At 40.9% G+C, this 20,525-nt stretch overlaps 1 protein-coding gene across 1 annotated transcript in view; it reads left to right on the top strand.

The window, feature by feature from the left end:
- Positions 1–17,950, top strand: part of LRRK2 (leucine rich repeat kinase 2) — a 71,600-nt gene extending 53,650 nt beyond the window's left edge. Inside the window, exons 36-51 of the mRNA XM_035320961.1 lie at positions 904–1,050; positions 1,205–1,396; positions 2,048–2,194; positions 2,531–2,631; positions 2,809–2,999; positions 3,672–3,832; positions 4,632–4,802; positions 5,418–5,518; positions 6,178–6,372; positions 7,380–7,573; positions 7,867–7,939; positions 8,723–8,907; positions 10,177–10,329; positions 11,034–11,242; positions 14,291–14,365; positions 16,259–17,950. Coding sequence (XP_035176852.1) covers positions 904–1,050; positions 1,205–1,396; positions 2,048–2,194; positions 2,531–2,631; positions 2,809–2,999; positions 3,672–3,832; positions 4,632–4,802; positions 5,418–5,518; positions 6,178–6,372; positions 7,380–7,573; positions 7,867–7,939; positions 8,723–8,907; positions 10,177–10,329; positions 11,034–11,242; positions 14,291–14,365; positions 16,259–16,380 — 2,417 coding nt within the window. The 3' untranslated portion in view covers positions 16,381–17,950. The remainder of the gene's footprint in view (positions 1–903; positions 1,051–1,204; positions 1,397–2,047; positions 2,195–2,530; positions 2,632–2,808; positions 3,000–3,671; positions 3,833–4,631; positions 4,803–5,417; positions 5,519–6,177; positions 6,373–7,379; positions 7,574–7,866; positions 7,940–8,722; positions 8,908–10,176; positions 10,330–11,033; positions 11,243–14,290; positions 14,366–16,258) is intronic.
- Positions 17,951–20,525: the final 2,575 nt, after the last annotated feature.

Genomic DNA, 20,525 nt, shown 5'->3' with positions numbered 1-20,525 from the left:
GGCTGAGGGAGCTGGGCTTGTTCAGCCTGGAGAAAAGGAGGCTCAGGGGTGACCTTATCGCTCTCTACAGGTACCTGAAGGGAGGCTGTAGCGAGGTGGGGGTTGGTCTGTTCTCCCACGTGCCTGGTGATAGGACGAGGGGGAATGGGCTTAAGTTGCGCCAGGGGAGGTTTAGGTTGGATGTTAGGAAGATCTTCTTTACCGAAAGGGTTGTTAGACACTGGAATGGGCTGCCCAGGGAAGTGATGGAGTCACCATCCCTGGAGGTCTTTAAAAGACGTTTAGATGTAGAGCTTAGGGATATGGTTTAGTGGGAACTGTTAGTGTTAGGTCAGAGGTTGGACTTGATGATCTTGAGGTCTCTTCCAACCTAGAAATTCTGTGATTCTGTGATTTATGAATACTGGTGACAAGTGAAGTATGCAAAATATGCATTGCTAATGTACAAATGTGATTTATAACTATCTCCTTGATATAGAATTCCAGTCACATCCTATATCATGATTATGTGATAGAGGGAAAATTTAAATCACTGAGTTTTTTTGCACATAGGCCTAACATAATCTATATTTGAAGCCAAGTGTACTTAAGCATTTGGGTAATATCTGCACGTGCATCACCTGTGCATTACTTACCATCTGATGAAATACTTAGTTTGTGGATTTGCCTTGTAGAACTGATGACCAATTGACATGTTTTCAGCTTTTGTGGGGCTGTTCCAACTGCAAAGTTGTAGCACCCCATCTGTTGTTATTTGTGTATAACATTATTATTATTGTGTATAACATTGCATAAATGTACAATAATAATTAAATATTTTAATACTATTAATTATTCCAAATATTTAAAAATAAGGTATTCATATTGGATATCAGATTTTTAATCAACTTTTGTATTTTCTAGCACGAGCTCTTCGTCCTAACAGAATGTATTGGAGACAAGGCATCTACTTGAACTGGTCTCCTGAAGCTTATTGTCTAGTGGAATCTGCAGTATTTGACAACAACCCAGACAGTTTTTTGAAAATTACGGCACCTTCTTGCAGAAAAGGTTAATTATTCCTGAACCTGATTTGTGCTCCAGTTTGATTGCAGCTTGGCATTTTGGTTTGTTGTGCTTTTGCCTTTTGGAATGTAGACTTTAGCTTTGTAATTATAGCTATAACAGATAGAGGCTGTAATTCTCCTCTTTTGTTCTGTTAAAGGTTGCATCCTTCTGGGACAAGTTGTGGATCACATCGATTCTCTTATGGAAGAATGGTTTCCAGGTTTGCTGGATATAGATGTATGTGGTGAAGGGGAAACACTGTTGAAGAAATGGGCCCTGTACAGCTTTGAGGATGGTGAAGAACACCAAAAAATACTACTTGATGACTTACTTAAAAAAGCTGAAGAAGGTATATATATTTGTGCTATTTGAGGTAGATAAGTTTTACATCCGAGGTATCCATATTATAATATTTGAATACTTCATGTTATTTAAAAATAATTACAGCATGAGTCAAAAGCAACTTGTTCTTTTTTTTTATCCAAGGTCCATCTGTATAACTATATAATATCTGTATAGCTATATAATCAGTTTGCAGCTGCCTGGGGTATTAATATATAAATGACAGTAATGAAGGGTCTTTCTGCCATGGTACTGATAATGCAACTTCATTCACGTAGTTGAACCCAACACATAGTAAAACTGATAGTAGGTATTTTTGTTAGGACCATGTACAGCAGTAATTTAAAAGGTAATATTCATGATGACGTACCATAGAATAAGCAAATTCTTTCTTTTTGTACGCAAAAAAACTGATCTCTGGGTTAGTTTGGTGTTGTGACATAGCAACAGTTGATGTCACACTTGATTGGTACACATACAGAACCTTGAAAATATTTAAACGTCAGATACTGTGGAAATTGAATGGGATAGTTAATTAGTGATCTGTTGTGTATGTATGCACACATATATATTTATGAATTTCATTTTAGCTATATTCATCATGTGCACTCACAGAGATTCATGCATCTTTCAGTATTGTCTCATTTATTTTTCACAGGTGACCTCTTAGTAAATCCGGATCAACCCAGACATACCATCCCAATAGCTCAGATTGCTCCTGATCTGATACTGGCTGATTTGCCTAGAAATATTATGTTGAATAATGATGACCTGGAATTTGACAAAGCTCCTGAATTTCTCTTGGGTAATCATTTTTTGTAGGTCTTTTTTAAAAAGAGCTTAAGTATACAAATCTATTGAAATCACTTCAGCAACATGGAAACATTTGGAAAACATATTAGAGATTTCTCCTCATTGAAAATGTATTTTTAAGGTACTCTGAATTTCAGGTTATTGAGTTTTGAATTTTCCATTAACTTTTATACTAGGACACTGCTTTTTATGTGGTTAGATTGCTGTTCACGAAGTTTAATACAATGAATGATCCACATGTTTTAGGATTGGACCCTTTCAGCAATATTTGAGAAATGGTTGTTGTCTCTTCATTTTTAATATTCTTTTAAATTTTATCTTTGAAAAGGTGATGGTGGATTTGGATCTGTGTACCGTGCATCCTATGGTGGAGAAGAAGTTGCAGTAAAGATTTTCAATAAACATACTTCCCTCAGGCTTCTAAGACAAGTAAGAAATGTTGCTTTTTCTGCTGTAAAGCTGCTTGTAGAATACCACCAGCCCTAGTGAAGAGCTTAAAAAACTTAAGTGCTGTGCAATACTTTACTTCAACACATTTCTTAGTTCACCTCTGAGCTACAGAGGTTGTGCTACTTGCAGTGTTTCATCTGACTTTACAATTTACAGGAGCTTGCAGTGCTTTGTCACCTCCATCACCCCAGTTTAGTCTCTCTGTTGGCTGCTGCTGTCCGTCCCCGAATGCTGGTAATGGAATTGGCCCTTAAAGGATCTCTTGATCGCTTGCTTCAACACGACAAAACAAGTTTAACTAGAACGCTTCAGCACAGGATAGCTCTACATGTAGCTGATGGCTTAAGGTAAATGTGAATTCTGTGTTGCTGCAAGTTCGACATACTGAAAATGAAAAACTTACCTCTTTGTATAACTCAAGCAAAATATTTCCTGGGTCAGACAAGTGCTTGTATTTTTATGATTGATTACCTGGTATAGAACACAAGATTTTGTTACCTGTTTTTTTTTGTTGTTGTTGTTTTTGTTTTTCTGTTAACAAGTGGTGCCCATATAAGTAGAGAAGTAGCAAAAATGCTGTTTGGAATTTGTGAAGTGGCTGTTGATTCCTTGTTAAAGTGCCAAAGAAAATAGCTTACTGTATTTTTAAAGTTCTGAAAGTCCACGAATGTCCTCGGGTGCTGTAGAAGTGTGACTGTAGAGCCACAAAATCTTCAGAGGAGCTCAGGGACAAATGAACCTTCAGCTTCTGAGATTCAGTTGTCGAACAGCCACTGACACTTAGGATAAGAACTGGCACTAAAATACTGCAGTGTGTGTATGCTGGTAAATAGTATGTCAGAACAGTTCTGAAGTCATTATTCAGTAAGGCAGTATCACGTTGTTAATATTTGGCTCGCTACCCAGTATTTAACACTTGAAAGCACAATTTATTGTTACGGGAATAGAGCATTCACCATTGTGTGCACATGCATCCCTTCATTATGAGTGCTTTTATATAAATACCTTTTCCTTAACAGGTACCTGCATTCAGCAATGATCATTTACCGTGATTTAAAGCCTCACAATGTGTTGCTCTTTACCCTGTATCCCAATTCAGCTGTCATTGCAAAAATAGCTGACTATGGCATTGCCCAGTATTGTTGCCGAATGGGAATAAAAACCTCTGAGGGCACTCCAGGTAGGGAAAAATGCTTTGTTCCACATTGTGTCAGAAAAAACAGCTTATATATTTTTGATTTAGTGTGTGAGAAGTAACTCCAACGTATGCTGCAGTTGAAATCCCAAAATGTAGTCGTAATCATATTACGCATTGTGATGCCAGATTTATACCCCTAGGCCTTTCTTCCTATTTGTGCTTTAACCCCTTTTAGAATTCAGAAGTATACTGAGGGGCTAAAAGGGGAACAAATTAAATAACATGCACTAATTTTGATTTTTTTTCCTGTCTTGTTTTACTATGGTTATCGTAGTAGTGAAATTAAACTGCTAAAAGTGTGTGTTTGTTTTAATTTTCAGTAATGCCTAGGTAGGTCTTGATTTTATTTAAAGGCAACGAATACTTGCCCTGTTCCCTGACCTGAGAGAGAACTTGTTAGCATCCGTTTTAAAACACTACGTACTTCAGGAACTTCAAATAGAGTCTTTAGGTCTTTGAAATTGTGTGTGAGGGTATGACTGCAAGTGTTAAAAATTAGGCCTTCGGTAAAGACTGTAGAATTTCAGTATTCATTTATAAATGAATTGTTTAATGTGTAATGCTGCAGGAGCTTTGTAATTAATGTACTGTACCCTTCCTTTGCACTGATTGCTGATATTTTTGGTAGTCTGCCACATGCAAAGTATTCCAGCCCAGAAATAGCGTGCCATTTTTGGTTTACTTCCTGTGATATTTTCATCAGTAAGTTGTTATTCTTAAAAGGATAAAGATGGCTTCAGCTTGGTATGAATCGTAATAACTATTAATGATTTATTTGCAGGATTTCGAGCACCAGAAGTTGCCAGAGGAAATGTTATTTATAATCAGCAAGCTGATGTTTATTCTTTTGGCTTGCTTCTGTATGACATTTTAACAGGAGGAGGTAGAATAATGGAAGGCCTGAAGTTTCCAAATGAGTTTGACGAGTTAGCAATACAAGGAAAGTTACCAGGTATGCCTCGCTTCTTCCAGTTTTAACATGAAAACAGACAATTTGTCCTGCCTCCTCTAAAAATAGCACCTCGTGTTTTATGTTGTAATCTGACAGTGATCAGAGGAAGAGGCTAAATAAGAGCAATTTTTAGAAACTTCTCCTAATTTCACACAGTCTTCAAATTGTGAGAAATAGGCATCTATTCATCATTATGTTGGTTATAACTTCAAGGGAACAAGCTGGTTCATCTTATAAAGAAATAGAGATTTAGTGTACGTGGGATTTTGTCCAGACCTGGCTAAAATGAATATTGCTGGAAGTACCTTCTAAGACAATGTCTGGCCTTGACCCTTGCGTATTGCTTTGATTATACTTATCACATACTAAGTTAAAAAAATAAAAAGCTGCTTTTAATGAAAAAGACTCTAGCCCAGTGACTCTCATTATTCTGTAATGGCAGATGAGCAATTCCAAGCTGATCATACTGACATTTTACCTAAGACTGTAGTATTTCTTAGAGCAGCTTCATAAGAAGTCAGATAAATTCTTAAAATACGGAGAAAATTATTCATAACTTACAGTTCTACATTATGGTAAAGATTGGCTAAGAAGTTGTATGATTTTACATCTTAGATCCCGTCAAAGAATATGGGTGTGCCCCCTGGCCTAAAGTTGAAAATTTAATTAAAAAGTGTTTGAAGGAAAATCCTCAGGAACGACCAACGTCTTCCCAGGTACTACTTAGTGTATTTACTAGTATTTTTGTGATAGATGACACCATGAAGTTGTCGTGCTTTCTGAAAAGAAATGGCAAGATTATATTAGTAAAAGGCACAGTGTTTTTTCTGTTGTTTTCTTTTTCTGGAGTGGAAACAGCCATGGAATATTGGCTGGTCTTGCTACCCAGGATAAACGGTTCCATTCACATTTACCAACCATTTATAGGTAACCTTCTGTTTTTCTCCGTGTGAAGGTAAATAGTGATGGTATTAAAACAGACTGCAGATCACTTTATGTTTATTGCTAGAGTTATGCAGAAAGGACTTTGTTGTGTGTTGTCAATGGAGCTATCTTGCACCGTTCCATGCATGTGAGAGGAGGAACAGTGGTGTGGATCTGAAACCTGCTGTCTGATATCACACATCATATTGCTCTTTGAAATGGGTGAAATTTTGAAATCTGCCTTAATCCTATTGATTTCCTGTAATTTTAATTGAAAAATAAGAAGAGTGAGGGTAAAATTGCTCAGTGAACGAAAGCGGTATCCAAGTTTGCAGACCTGCTGAGAACTGTGCTGGTATTCCATAAAACATTGCTATCCATTCCTTGTTATAGAGGTGTCACTGCACAAGCCATTTTTATTACCACGTGCATGCTGTGGCTTTCTTTGCAGGTGTATGAGATTTTGAATTCTGCAGAGCTTATCTGTTTGATGAGGTATATTTCAACACCCAGCACTTCCACAGCAGAGTGCATGGTGGCTGCCAATCAAAGCTGCAAGAAGGCAGGAGTCTGGATAGGCAATGGGAACACAGAAAAAGCACAACTTTCATTTGTTAACCTAAATACAGATGGACATACTTGTGAGGTATGTGTGGAGGCTGTCATTTATTCTAAGTTTTTGGCACCCAGATGTATTTCAGAAGAATAAACTGTATTTGAATAGTAGGATATTGCTTTGGAAAGCTCAGCTCTGGGAGACTTTTGAGAGAACAAAGATTGCTTCTTTGCATCCATGAAATGAAGCAGGAACACAGTCTCTTTTCCTCTCTTCCTGCTGTCCAGCCTGAAATTTTGACTAATACTGTCTTTCCACTACTGTGCTTCTTTCTTACACTCAGATAGAAGCTGTTTCTAGCATGGAGACTAGGACAAGAAGTAGTAATTATACAACCCTTTGTATCTCTGCTTCCCCTAACAATCCAGCTAGTCTCTTATCAGTTCTCTTCCTGTGGATGCCACCTCCTCTCCCACTGCGGGCAGGTTTGTTTGTTGTTCACCCCAGTCCTGGGCCATCAGGAAAGGGAAAGTTTTACTCAGGCTTGAAGTGCTGTGATGTAATGTGTTTCTCTTTGCCAGAACTGAGTATGACTCAACATCAAAGCTATTTAAATTGTATTTCCACAGAGTATCTGCCATCTGTTGACCATGATACATTTGAATTAGTAGATTTGGTTTAAGTTTTATGGCTTGTTTTTCTAAAACGAAAATGGAAAAAAGGTTTTTAGACCAGTAATTTTATTGTTAGCAATTAAACTGAACCTGTACTGTGTAGTTCCATTTGCTCTGAAGGCTTTGAGACCTTCATTGAAATAGAGATTTTTTTAATAGTATTAATCTTAAAGATTTTCCTATGTACTTTTTGAGGGCTCTTTCCCAGCACGCTGAAGACAGATGGTACCTCTGAAGATAAGTTCTGCTAATCAGAGATTAGATTCCATGGGGAAGATCTTCATGGGAAGACCCAAGTACCAGGGTCTTACCCAGTACAAAATTGTACTTTTTTTTTATTAGCAGCTATTTACTAGTATTTATCCTTGTTGAAAATATAACCATGTCATTGGGGTTTTTTTGTTTGTTTTGTTTCTGATTCAGGATATTGCAGACAGTAAAATTTTAAGTTTGGCATTAGTGACCCTTCCTACTGAGAAAGAAAACTGGATTGTAGCAGGAACCCAGTCTGGTTCTCTGTGGGCCGTTAACACAGAAGATGAAACAAGAAGACATCGTCTGCAGAAAATGTCAGATTCTATCACCTGTTTATACTGTAATTCCCTTTCAAAACAAAGGTATGCATGATTTTTAAATATTTTGGGTTACGCTTTGAAAATACAACTAACAGGGATGTGCAGAAAGTAGCAGCTGTGCATTCATGCAGACAGCTTTCTTCACACGGCTGTTTATTTTGCTTATGTTTGTACTTAGTTTTGCACCCAAGGTAGCTGCAGACTACACTCCTGACCACACACGGTTGTTTTTGCTCTTAGTGTTCAGTGAAACTCTTGAAATAGCAGAGTACGAATTTGAATTTTTCTTACCTGATCAGGGCATTTCTGGAATTAATTATTTTATTTTATTTCAGCAAACAGAAGAATTTCTTTCTGGTTGGCACAGCTGATGGCAAACTGGCAGTGTTTGAAGACAGAGCAGTAAAGGTAGATTTGTTCTTTGCTGTCCATTCTACAAAAAACTATCAGCAATATGTATACAGCTACTGATAGTGGCTTTATTTCATGTATCTTATTTTTAAATTGCATCTCTAAAATTAAAAATCACTTTCTGTGCACTTAGAGGAAATGTGCATGTGTTATAATAGATGTTTTAACCAACAGATTTAAGAGAGGGGAATTATTTCTAGTGAGAAATAGGTCTTTGACAGGCGTGGCCAATAATGGTTAGTATTTAACAGATATTCTGTTATAGAATATATATATATAATATTCTAACAGATGAAATATTTATTGCTGCTATAGCTCCCTTTTTCCTTTCAATCACACCAAGTTTTCCATCTGTAGAACAGATACCTGCAAAAAGACAATGTTGTTTAGATTCCCTCTAGCTCCCCTCTAGCTCCTGACCATACGTACCTTAGGGCAGTTGCACGGTTGCAATCCACTGCAGAACTAGGATATGTTCTAGTGTGGGATTCCTCTGGGATATCCATGTGACTTTCTTCCCAGTTCTTGAACCAGGCCTCTGGTTGCAGAAAGTATGAGTCCCAGCTCCATCATGTTTCTGCTCACACAGGCTGTTTTCTCTGGGACGTTTATGATAGTACAGTGCTTTTCAGTCCCTGACATTCTGAAAAGAAACCACGGTGGTTCTCAAAATCTAGCTGTGTAAATATTCTGCAGGTTGTGTGGCCTTGTTTTAGCAGTTTCTACTTTGTGTGTCTGCGTACTCCTTGTTTCTAATGGAGAGTCTATTTCTTTTTGCAGTGTAAGGGTGCAACACCTTTGAAGATACTAACTATAGGAAATGTTAACACACCACTAATGTGCTTAAATGAATCCTCACACTTATCTGAAAAAAATATAATCTGGGGAGGCTGTGGAACAAAGCTCATAGCCTTATCTAGTGATTTCTCTGTCCAAAAGCTGATTGAAACAAAAACAAGTCAACTGTAAGTTTATTTTTATGTAATGCTACTTGGCTCTTTTCTTGTTTTTATTAAAGATTTCTAACAGTAGTTTTATATAACAACTTGTTCTAGAGTTTTTTTTTAATTATTGTTTCCATTATTTTCCTTACATAATACTGATGAAATAAGGTGTGCATTAAAATAAAATCATTGAGTAATGTTTGTAGTAGTCAGGACTGCTTTTAAAGAAGGGACGTGCATTTTAAATATATAAAGGATTTATGAAGTCAGTATGTATTCAGAAAATGTATAAATGCTAGTGATTAGTTTTCTGCCTTGATTACATTTATCCAAGCCCTGGTTGCTTGATTAAGAGCTATACATGCATACTTTGCACAGCATTTCTCTTTACTTGTTTGTTTGTATCGTATGGGTGCATATCTTTGCCTTATATAGATAAATCATGTATGACTGCTGACCTCTTATTATTTAGAAATTAGAGACTGAAGTTTTTGGAGCACTTGCTATACTTCTTACCTGGGTAAATCCTGCTCTGAGGTTAAGGGGATTTTTTCCTGAGCAGGTGACACAGTGCTTGATTTTATACTAATAGAGGTCATTATTCTAGGAAATGAATTTGCTTTGGAAAATAACAAGTTAATATAAAGCAAGAAACTAAAGCTTCAGTAAAATTCATTTCAATCTCAAGATGAAAAGCTAATGCTATTAAATTGCAGAGCCAGTAATACTTTGATATGTACAGGCACAGATCCGGCAGGAGAGACACGTTCATATGTAGAGAAAACCAGACAAAAAGGCTGTCAGCTGCAGTGAAACGAGTAGAGCAAGATGAGCTAAATCTCACTGCCACTTTTTAGGCTTAGTCATCTTTGTTGAGTGACCCTGTATGGTCCTGTGGGCCCCATAGGAACTGTCCGGTGTCTCCAGACATCAAAAGGTGGAGTTTGCACTGCTATGATGTGAGCATGTGTGATCTGAGCAGATAGATGGGAAAGATTTCTGAACAGACTTTGGGCATTGATACATCTCCAGGGATAACCTAACTCCAGCTCCACTACTGTGAGAATTTAGGTCAAACTGCAGGAAGATCATAGCAAACCTTTTCAGTTGTATCCTAGCCCACGTAGGTCTCAAAGCTGAATGAATCTCTTAACAGTTATAGAGAACCTCACTCATAATACTCTACTAGTTTTTATTATATTCTATAATAAAATTCTATAATATTCTGCTAGTCTTCAAGTTTTTCTACTGGATATTGCCTGTGATTCTAACTGGAGTTCTCTCTTCTAGGTTCTGCCATAAGGCTTACAGTGACGCAAACATAATTTCAATAGCAGTAGATAAATCCATCTACTTGGCAAAGAAAAACAGTCACTTTGTGGAAATCTGGGACAAGAAGACAGAAAAGCTTTCTGAACTAATTGACTGTGCACATTTTCTTAAGTAAGTACTCCATTGCAGACTGATGACCTGACGCACGGAGAGCTGACTAACAGATCGCCTTCTCTAGCATAGTACCTCACCCTTCTGGGGATAAGGGACTTGCCCAGTTCTCTGGGCAAATGCAGAATTCCTTTCCTCTCTTCTGGCCCAGAACTTCAAAACATCCCATGCAGGATCTCAGTTCTTTAAGATCCTTACTGTATTTCACAATTTGTGATTATGAGAGGATACACTTATCCATTAAATAAAGAAGATTTTGCTGGCCTTACCTGATATGATAAGGTAACACTGCTTTTGCATCCAGTTACTTCCTGCATCCCCTGATTAAGAATCTTATCTCTGCATCAGAGTTTTAGTAACAGTGACAGTGAGTTACATTTGCATTTAAATTGTTCTTCTTCCTTGATGTGCTACATCCATTTCATTTTTATGGTGAAGCCAGGAGCAGCTCTAGCTGTGCTCCTCCCACTTGGCAGTGACATTATTCTCCTGCATACTGGGAGAAAACAGAGAAATGTACCTGTCTTAGAAGTCCAACAGTTTTCATCCCAGATTCTCTAAAGTAAGACAATTTATTAGCATGATTTTTTTGCAGTTTGTCTTGATGAATGATCATTTAAAAGGCTGGTGTTGAGGGAGTCATTTTAGCAGCTGTGCAATAGTGCGCCACCAAAATTTAATCCAAGTTCTCTCCATACTTTTAGGGAGGAAGTAGAAAAACTAGATAAAGAACTGAAGCAGAAAGTTGCTTATTCTGGAAGAGTGAAGACAATTTGCCTGCAGAAAAATACTGCATTGTGGATAGGGACAGGGGGAGGACATATTCTGCTGCTTGATTTATCAACGCGTCGCCCCGTACGAGTTATAGATAACTTTTGTGATTCTATTCGAGTCATGCTAACAGCTCAGCTAGGTAAGTAAAGCCGTCGGTGAAATCAGTGCCAAGTTTAGGATTGCTGGCTTCTGTTTGACACGGTATTCCAGGAACACGTTAGCATTTTCCACGTCCTGCTCCTTCATTCTGTTCTACTGCTGTCATCTTCGCTCAGTGTTAGCTGGACACCAGCAGGCTGTCCTAGCCGTGCCCACATAGAACAGCAGACCTTCCTGGCTTGTCACTGATCAGCACGTGAATGCTCCCCACCCTCACTGCATCCTTTGTGCCCTGCTTCAGCACAGCTCTCGCTGTCCTCTGTCTGGTAGTCTTTATCTTGACCTGTGTCTGCCTGCATTCTTTCTCCATCTTATGTTTTATGCTTCTGGCTTCTCTCTCTGTGGATCTCACTAGGTTTTAATTGTTTTTCCTTAATTGCTAATTTCCTAGTCTTCTTCTCACAGCCTTATTCGGGAATCATAGAAACACAGAATCATTTAAGTTGGAAAAGACCTTCAAGATCATCAAGTCCAACCATCAGCCTGATCTACCAAGTCCCATCACTAAACCATGTCCCTTAGAGACATGTCCACACATCTCTTGAATACCTTCAGGGATGGGGACTCCACCACTTCCCTGGGCAGCCCAGTCCATTGCTTGATCAGCCTCTCCATGAAGAAATTTTTCATAATGCCCAATCTAAACCTTCCCTGGTGCAAATTCAGACCATTTCCTTACATCCTATCACTTCTCACCTGAGAAAAGAGACAGCTATCCTCCTTGCTGCAACCTCCCAGAGAAGTTGTAGAGTGAAATGAGGTCTCCCCTGAACCTCCTGTTCTCCAGACTAAACCACCCCACTTCCCTCGGTCACTCCTTCTTCTGTAGTCCCCTCACCAGCTTTGTTGCTTTGTCTTATTTGCACATGCTTGAGCAACTCAGTGTCTTTCTTGTAGTGAGGCGCACAAAACCAAACACAATATTCAAGGTGTGGTCTCACCCGTGGCACATCCAAGGGGACAATCACTTCCCCAGCCCTGCTGGCCACACTCATTCTGTGACACAAGCCAGGATGCCACTGGCCTTCTTGGCCACCTGGGCACACTGCTGGCTCCTGTTCAGCCGTCAGCCAGCACCCTCAAGTCCTTTTTTATCAGGCAACTTTCCAGCCACTCTTTCCCAAACCTATATTGCTGCATGGGGCTGTTAGGACACAAGTGTAGGGCCCGGCACTTACCGTGTTGGATGTCATTCAAAAGGTTCTTTTGTTCTTTGCCAGTGTGATTTAAGGTGTGTTTGCTGTCAAAAAAAGACTCCAAAGCTGCTGGTGCGGAGTCAGAAATGCACTGTAATCCTGCTAGCAAATTTCACCATTGCAGCCTGTGGATGTTTCTCTCATTACCACTGTAAACCTAATTTGGGGGCTGCTTTTTCCTATTTGGCACCAGAAGTGTCTGTAGACTACAGCTAGCTCACAGTGCTGACAGCCAAAAACCCCTCCATCTTCCCGTGGTCTTTGCTGCTGCCTGAGACAGCAGGTTTGTGGCGCCTGACCAACCCTCAGCTGTTAGAGGGCCAGCTGCTGAGCCCGGATGCCCTAGCACAGCACTTGGAGTCCTTCTGGTCCTGATAGCCGCAATATTAGTGCTGCAACGGGACTGTTTTGTTTCTAGTGTTTTGTAAAGAACAGTTACTTTGAAAATAAGATTTCTGCCTCACAGGATTGTCATTGATGGGCAAAGTGTATTGGACAGAATAATAGAGCGACTTGGAAAGCCTTGAGTCTCATATTCCCGGCTTCCAGCCAACGCAGCATTTCTAATCAGAACTTTCTATACAGGAAAGTCAGTGCTTCATGAGAAATAGATGAGTTGTGTTCGCGCAGAACTCAAGAATGGCAAGTGAGACTGATCCATGCGGTTTGATGTGTGCTTCTTTTGATCATTTTCTCCCAGCCATTATTTATAAGAGTTGGGTTGTGTTTTTTCCCCTAAATTCAGGCGCTGGTTCCATTGGTATATTCAGAGAATTACTGAAAATGGCACAGAGGCTGCTGAACACAACACGCCTTCAGCAGTAACACTCTGCACCTCTGAGATGAGAGAAGACAGAGGGAAATATTTTTGCATTAAAATGTTTCATTTTGAGATTAAAACATATAATGTCAATCACATGTAAATATTTTAGGGAAAAGAGATTGCCAGATGGTGAGTCATCAATTTTATCAGTAGTTTGTGTATGAATATATGAATATAATGTCTTTTCCTAATTCACGTAACAATTGACATACAATAGACATCATCTGTAGAGAATCATTAACATGTAACTATACGTATAGTTCATTTGGCAAGGGGAAATTCAGAGTTTTCAAAGCAAGGACCCTAGTCTGAATAAGAAACATTGTACTCAAGTTCCAATCTGTTTGGTACAGAGTATGGCAAGGGCTGGTTGCAGAAAAAAAAATCAAAGCAATGAAACATCCGATCAGGGGAGATGCACGGGGTTCCCACCAGCCCTCTGCGATCCATCCACTTTTGTCTTCCTACTCTGTTTTTTTGTGTAATTTGGTATTTACCTCATTATGGCCCATCCCCATTTCTGCACCCCTGCTAATTCTCCTTCCCTGCCTACGTGCTAGTGTTCCTTCAGAACACTTTTCATTAGTTTGTACGGTACTTGGTTGTTCTGTTTGTTTGTTTTTTATAACCAGACTGACTGCTGGCACTTTCTGCTTCTGCTGTGCACTGGGACTCCATTCGCAACCTATCCCTTCGCTGTGACATCTGTTTTCCGTGACTCTGCTACCTCTGCATGTGGTAAATAACAGGGTGCTTTGTTCTTAGGCTTGCTCAACAGGCTGGCCGGCTGAGCCGGTGGTTGCAGCTTTGAGCTCTGGTAAACCCCTACATTAAATGGAGACGTGCACTGTATTGTTTTTGTGTCCTTTTTTCATGGTTACTGACTATGAATAAAGAGAAAAACTCTGGGTTTTATCCTGTTAATGGCATCATGTAAGCTACTCTTTCTTCCTTAAATTACAAAGTTCCCATTAAAATTAAAACGTGATGTTTTATTTCTTTGAAAAAGGGAGTCTGAAGAATGTGGTGCTGGTTTTGGGATACTGGTATAAGAGTGACACCGAAGGCGACAAATCCCACAAAGGTAGGTGAGCTGTGTTTTATTCATTTATATTGTTAGTGGAGTAGACACTATTATGCTTGACTACCCACTGAGATATGTTTGGAGAGGTGGTGATCAACATGTGATACAGTGTTAGCAAAATACTGTCACTAGTTTCTGTAGTCTGGTGCATTCCTGGGCTCCGTACAAACAGCAACGTCCAAAAATGGATCGGATGGAGCTACTCGTCGAAGGGCATGTAATTTGCTGGAAAACTGTGTTTAAAGAGTAATAGTCCTTGTCTAATAGGAGAATGTATCAAATGGGTTTCCAGAGGGGTTCGTGCTAAGCCAGGAATACTCAGTGTTTTCATTAATGATGTGGAGGAATGAACGGTGAATGTGCTCCTCAGATTAGCAGACAACACTCGGCTAAGAGAAACCACAAGCACGCTGGAGGACAGGATTAGCATTTGAAATAACCTTGACAAATAGAATAAATGGTCCCAAAGGAAATAGGATACAGTTCCCTAAGGACAGATGCGAGACCTTTTACTTAATTAGGAGTGATCTGTTGTACCAACACGAGGAAGTGGTCAGCTTAAACAGCAGTGCTGCAACAAAAGGTTTATAATTGATCACCAGCTGAACGTGAGCCAGCAGCGTCATGTTCCTGCAGAAGAGGCAAACACCTTCTCACACCAGTAGAAAAGTGGCTTCTCTAACATACGTGAACTCCTGTGCTCTGCTGAGCTCTGGTAAAGCCTCTGCTGGAGGAGCATTTCCATTTGGGATGCTGCCGAATGATCTGAACTGGTAGCAATAGCCCAGAGGAGTGAAATGCAACCTACGGGGAAATACTGAAGACAAAGTGGTTAATATAAAGAAAGCATAGAAAAGACGTGATGATAGGCTTCAAATATGTAAATAAAGAGGAAGGGAATGAGCACTTCAACATATTCCCTGTGGGTAGGATGAAAACTAAGCAGTTTCTGTTAAAATAAGGGAGATTTAGTTCAGGCATCAGGAAGAGCTTCCTGACAATTAGGATGAGGAAGTGCTGGAATAGGAAGATATGAAATCACCATCTTTGGCTTTTTTTCTTAGTGTGGTTACCTTTGATGCTCTGATTGATGCTTTTCTTCATCTTTCTCTGCTCCCAGTTTCTGAGTTTCTTGATAATGTGGCAGTGATAGTATGAAGTTAAAGGTGGCAAGTGTAGGTGAGCTGACTGGACTAAAATAAGAATCAGACTTAGAGCTGTGTTTTTTACATTATGACAGTCCCTGGTTATTACCATAAGAGCACCTATTGCCTTTTTAGCCTTCTAATTGTACTTAAGAATGCCATTAATTATGCAAAGAGTAATCAGACTCTCAGGAACCTTCAGGGCCGCAGTTTGTGAGCCCCTGCTCATGTAAGTGTTCTCAGTTTTCCATTAAAAGTAACGTTTCTCCAGGAGCAGAGAGTTGTTTGCTTGAGTGGAGATTGAAGAAGTGACCTTCTTTCAGTATCCTTACTACCTTAATAAATCAATTTTCATTTCTGGTTCATAGTGAATGGGTTTTGAGTCTTGTAAGCATTTAGGGTATTTCTGCTCAGGAAAACAAGGACAAAATTTTACGTGGGCACCTCCATACTAGCACTGGCTGTAGCTCGGGTAAACACCTTATGGTCCACAGGCACCAGAAATGTTTTTTGAAGTGCTTTTAAATGGTTTAGGAACTGGAAGCCAAACTATTGTGCAAGTAGAAATGGCTTGTAACCCCTGTCTTCATCACCTCACACATAAGGTGTAGCATAACTTGGCCTCCAGGTCCTAAACACTATGCCTCAGCGAGGTAATTTATGAGTAATTGAAAAAAAGAGCAGATAAGCAAAACCATTTCTAATTACTGTTGCCATTTGCTTTTTTTTTTTTTTCTCTTTTTTTCAGAATTACAATCCTGTTTGTCAGTGTGGGACATTAACCTCCCGCATGAAGTGCAAAACCTGAAAAAACATATAGAAATGAGACAGGAACTAGCAGAAAAAATGAAGAGCTTTCCTTTGGACTGAAAAAAAAAACCACCCTGCAAGTGCTATTCTGTTTTCTAGACTGCTATCCTAACTTACTGTGCAATATTTACTGCTTCTTCTTGCTGGGCTTTTTAACCCAAAACGAGGAAAAAAAGTGCCATGGGACAGGATCTTCCCAAATCATGGTATACCAAGCAGAAAGAAGGTTGTTTGTAATATTTCAAAGGACAGAAAATTGTTCCAAAATTAAGAAACTGAAGTGTTACCACGTGTCTGTTTACTTGTTAGATCCTGTTCTGAGCAACTCTGGCTCAGCTTCAGGGTAACTTTGTTCATCTGGTTTTTGATCCCTGTTAAGCTGGTAACAAGCCAGGAGCCTGGAAACGCCTCGTTTCCTTCATTATCTCTGTCGAGTTGATGCTGAAATAAGGAGCAAAAATCCAAGCCCCTGTGTGCTCATTGCAGTTTGCATGTGTGCGTTTTCTCTGATGATTCATATTTTCTCATGACCTTGGGCATGTGAAAGAAAACGTGCTATTTTATGTAAACAGCAGTGGCCGAGGGAGCGTGCCACGGCTGCATTACTGCTTGTGAAAACAACGGGCAGAAGTGAGGCGTTGCTGAGTAACCATGAGTAATTCCATGAATAATTGACATTTTTCATTGTGATCAGAAAAAAAAAGTATGCTAAAATAAATAAGTTTTTAATAATAATAAAATAATAAAACTTCTCAGAATTCAGCATTTAAATACATGAGAGATACAGACCAGCGGCTGCAAGGAGGCGTCCTCTTGCAGTACTGCCCTGTTCCAAGCGCTGTAGTCACATAGCTCTGAACATTACCAGGCGTATATGTCTTACAGGTATAAAAGCCAAGAGAAAACAGAAAAAGAGAAAAATCAGAAAAAGCATGATCTAAATGCTGCTGCATCCAGACTGCTTGTGCTTAGTACGACATGCTTGTTTGCTTATCTCAGTCTGGGGAAGAAAAATAAAAAGAAGCTTTGATTTAGTCTTGTTTTAATTTATATCATTACTTTGGCAGTAAGCAGTGAAACGTTGAGGAGCATAAGAATTAGCTACCTCTTGTGTGTAACTCCACCAGAATTTGTTGCCCCACATCTTCATTCAGGAGATGTAGCTCACTGTTCCCTGGCTATTAGTCCAAGCTGCTGCTTACAGCCTTCACTGACCTGCTCTGAGTGCCTTCTTTCTGTCCACCAGAAGACAGAGCTCATTTTCTTATTGTGATACCAAAATCTATAGGGTGCTCCTGAAATCTCAAGCAGTACCCAGAGCCACTCCTGGGTTTATTTCTATGGAGCTGAACAAGGGTTAGCACCACCAGAAGCTTCTCGGTTCCAATTTTACAGTTTTAGAGAATTTGTATGCTGGTACAAGAGCATTGTTGTATCCAACCACTGTAGCCATTGTTGTTTTCTGCCCGGGGTTGCACGTGTACTCAGGATTCCTTTCAGAGACATACCCCGGTTTTGTTTTGGTTGTTTTTAATGTATTCTTGTATTCTTCATATTGAGAATAATTTGCTATTTATATGGGATTTTATAACTCAGAAAATATATATTATTATATAATCAAAACTTTTTTTAGAAGATGGAATATATGTAATGTGATTATGTTTATTTATAAATCATTTTGACATTAACTCCTGTACCTTTTTATTAAAAACCTGCTTTGTTAATAACACAGTTCACTTTCTCATTGCTGAATTTCGGAGGAGCTTTTGTTGAGCTTAATCCCTTACATCAGGATCACAGAACTGTAGGGGTTGGAAGGGACCTCCAGAGATCATCGGGTCCAACCCCCTGCCAAAGCAGGTTCCCTAGAGCAGGTTGCCCAGGTAGGCGTCCAGACAGGCCTTGAATATCTCCAGAGAAAGAGACTCCACAACCTACCTGGGCAGCCTGTTCCAGTGCTCCGTCACCCTCACCCTGAAGAAGTTCTTTCTCATGTTGGTGCAGAACTTCCTGTGCTCTATCTTGTGGCCATTGCCCCTTGTCCTGTCCCCACCAACCACTGAAAAGAGGTTGGCCAAATCCCTCTGTCTCCCACACCTCAGGTATTTGTACACATTGATGAGATCCCCTCCCAGTCTTCTCCAGGCTGAACAGACCCAGGTCTCTCAGCCTTTCCTCCTAGGGAAGATGCTCCAGGCCCTGTATCATCTTTGTGGCCTTCCGCTGGACTCTTTCCAGGAGATCCCTGTCTTTTTTGTGCTGGAGAGCCCAGAACTGGACACAGTGCTCCAGGTGAGGCCTGACCAGGGCAGAGTAGAGGGGGAGGATCACCTCCCTGGACCTGCTGGCCACACTCCAATGCGCCCCAGGATCCCATTAGCTCTCTTGGCCACCAGGGCACACTGCTGGCTCATGGTCAACCTGTCATGCACCAAGACCCCCCAGGTCCTTCTCCTCAGAGCTTGTCTCCAGCAGGTCAGCCCCCAGCCTGTACTGATACTTCCGGTTGCTCCTTCCCAGGTGCAGGACTCTACACTTGCTCTTGTTAAACCTCATTTGGTTTCTTCCTCCCCATCTCTCCAGCCTGTCCAGGTCTTGCTGACTGGCAGCACAGCCTTCTGGCATGCCGGCCACTTCTCCCAGCTTCGTGTCATCAGCGTACTTGCTGAGAGTGGACACAATTCCTTCATCAGCTCTCAACCCACCTCGCTGTCCACTCCTCTATCCCACACTTTCTCAGCTTTGCTAGCAGGATGTCATGGGAAACAGCATCAAAAGCCTTGCTAAAGTCAAGGTAGATGACATCCACTGCTCTCCCCCCATCTACCCAGCTGGTGATGCCATCACAGAAGGCAACGAGGTTGGTCAAGCACGACTTCTCCTTGGTGAATCCATGCTGACTACTCCTCGTAACATTCTTCTCTTCCAATTGCGTGGAAATGGCATCCAGAACAAGCTGCTCCAACGCCTTTCCAGGGACAGAGGTGAGACTGACTGGCCGGTAGTTTCCCTGATCCTCCTTCTTGCCCTTTTGGAAAACCATAGTGACATTGGCTGTCCTCCAGTCTTCAGACACCTCTCCTGTTCTCCAGGACCTTTCAACTATGATAGAGAACGGTTCAGCGATCACCTCCACCAGCTCCCTCAACACATGTGGACACATCCCATCAGGGCCCATGGATTTCTGTGTATTGAGCCCACTCAGACACTCCCAAACCACTCAACCAGGGGGGAGATCTCCATTTCCCAGACCCTTTCTCCTCCCTCCAGGGTCCAGGAGTCCCAGGGGGGCAGTCTTTGAAGCAAAGACCGAAGCAAAGACCGAAGCAAAGAAGGTATTCGGTATCTGCCTTCTCAATGTCTCCCGGTACCAGGACACCCCTCTTGTTCAGCAGGGGACCCACATTATCCCTAGTCTTCCTTTTACTGTTTACATACTTCAAAATATATATATAAATATCCTTTATCTCCTTTGCCAGCTTCATCTCCAGGTCAGCTTTAGCCTTCCTCCCTGCAGGCCCTGACAACACCCCTATACTCCTCCCAAGGGGAGGAGCCCTTCTTCCGCATTTCATAGACCTTCTTCCTTTTGATCCTATCGATGAGCTCCTTGCTCATTCACACAGGTTTCCCGCCCCCCTTCCCCAGTTTCCTACTCTTCGGGATGCACCAACCCTGAGCATGGAAGAAGTGCTGTTTGAATGTAGCCCAGCTCTCACAAGCACCCTTGCCTTCTAGCAACCTCACCCATGAGATGCTCCCTCCGAGGCAGGTCCCTGAAGAGGGTTAAGCTGACTCTCTGGAAGTCCAGGGTAGCAATCCTGCTTTTAGCCCTACTTCTTCCACCATCTCATGGTCGCTGCATCCCAGGCTGCCCCCAACCTTCACATCCCTAACAAGCCCAGCCCTGTTGGTAAGAACAAGGTCCAGGAGCACCCCCCGCTTCGTTGGCTCCTCCACCACCTGCGTCAGAAAATTGTCTTCGAAGCATTGTAGGAACCGTTTGGACTGCGCGTGCCTGGCTGAGTTGCTTACCCAGCAGATGTCTGGGTAACTGAAGTCCCCCATGAGAACCAGCACCCGGGATCGCGAGGCTACTGTCTTTCCTAAAGAGGACATAGCCCTCCACGACAGCATTCCAGTCATGCGAGCTGTCCCACCACGCCTCCACAATCATGAGATCATGGCCCCAGGACGGAACACAG

Source organism: Oxyura jamaicensis, chromosome 1, assembly GCF_011077185.1.
Source record: "Oxyura jamaicensis isolate SHBP4307 breed ruddy duck chromosome 1, BPBGC_Ojam_1.0, whole genome shotgun sequence".
Lineage (NCBI taxonomy): Eukaryota > Metazoa > Chordata > Aves > Anseriformes > Anatidae > Oxyura > Oxyura jamaicensis.
The sequence above is the reverse complement of the archived record's forward strand: the minus strand, read 5'-3'. Positions and strand labels throughout refer to the sequence as shown.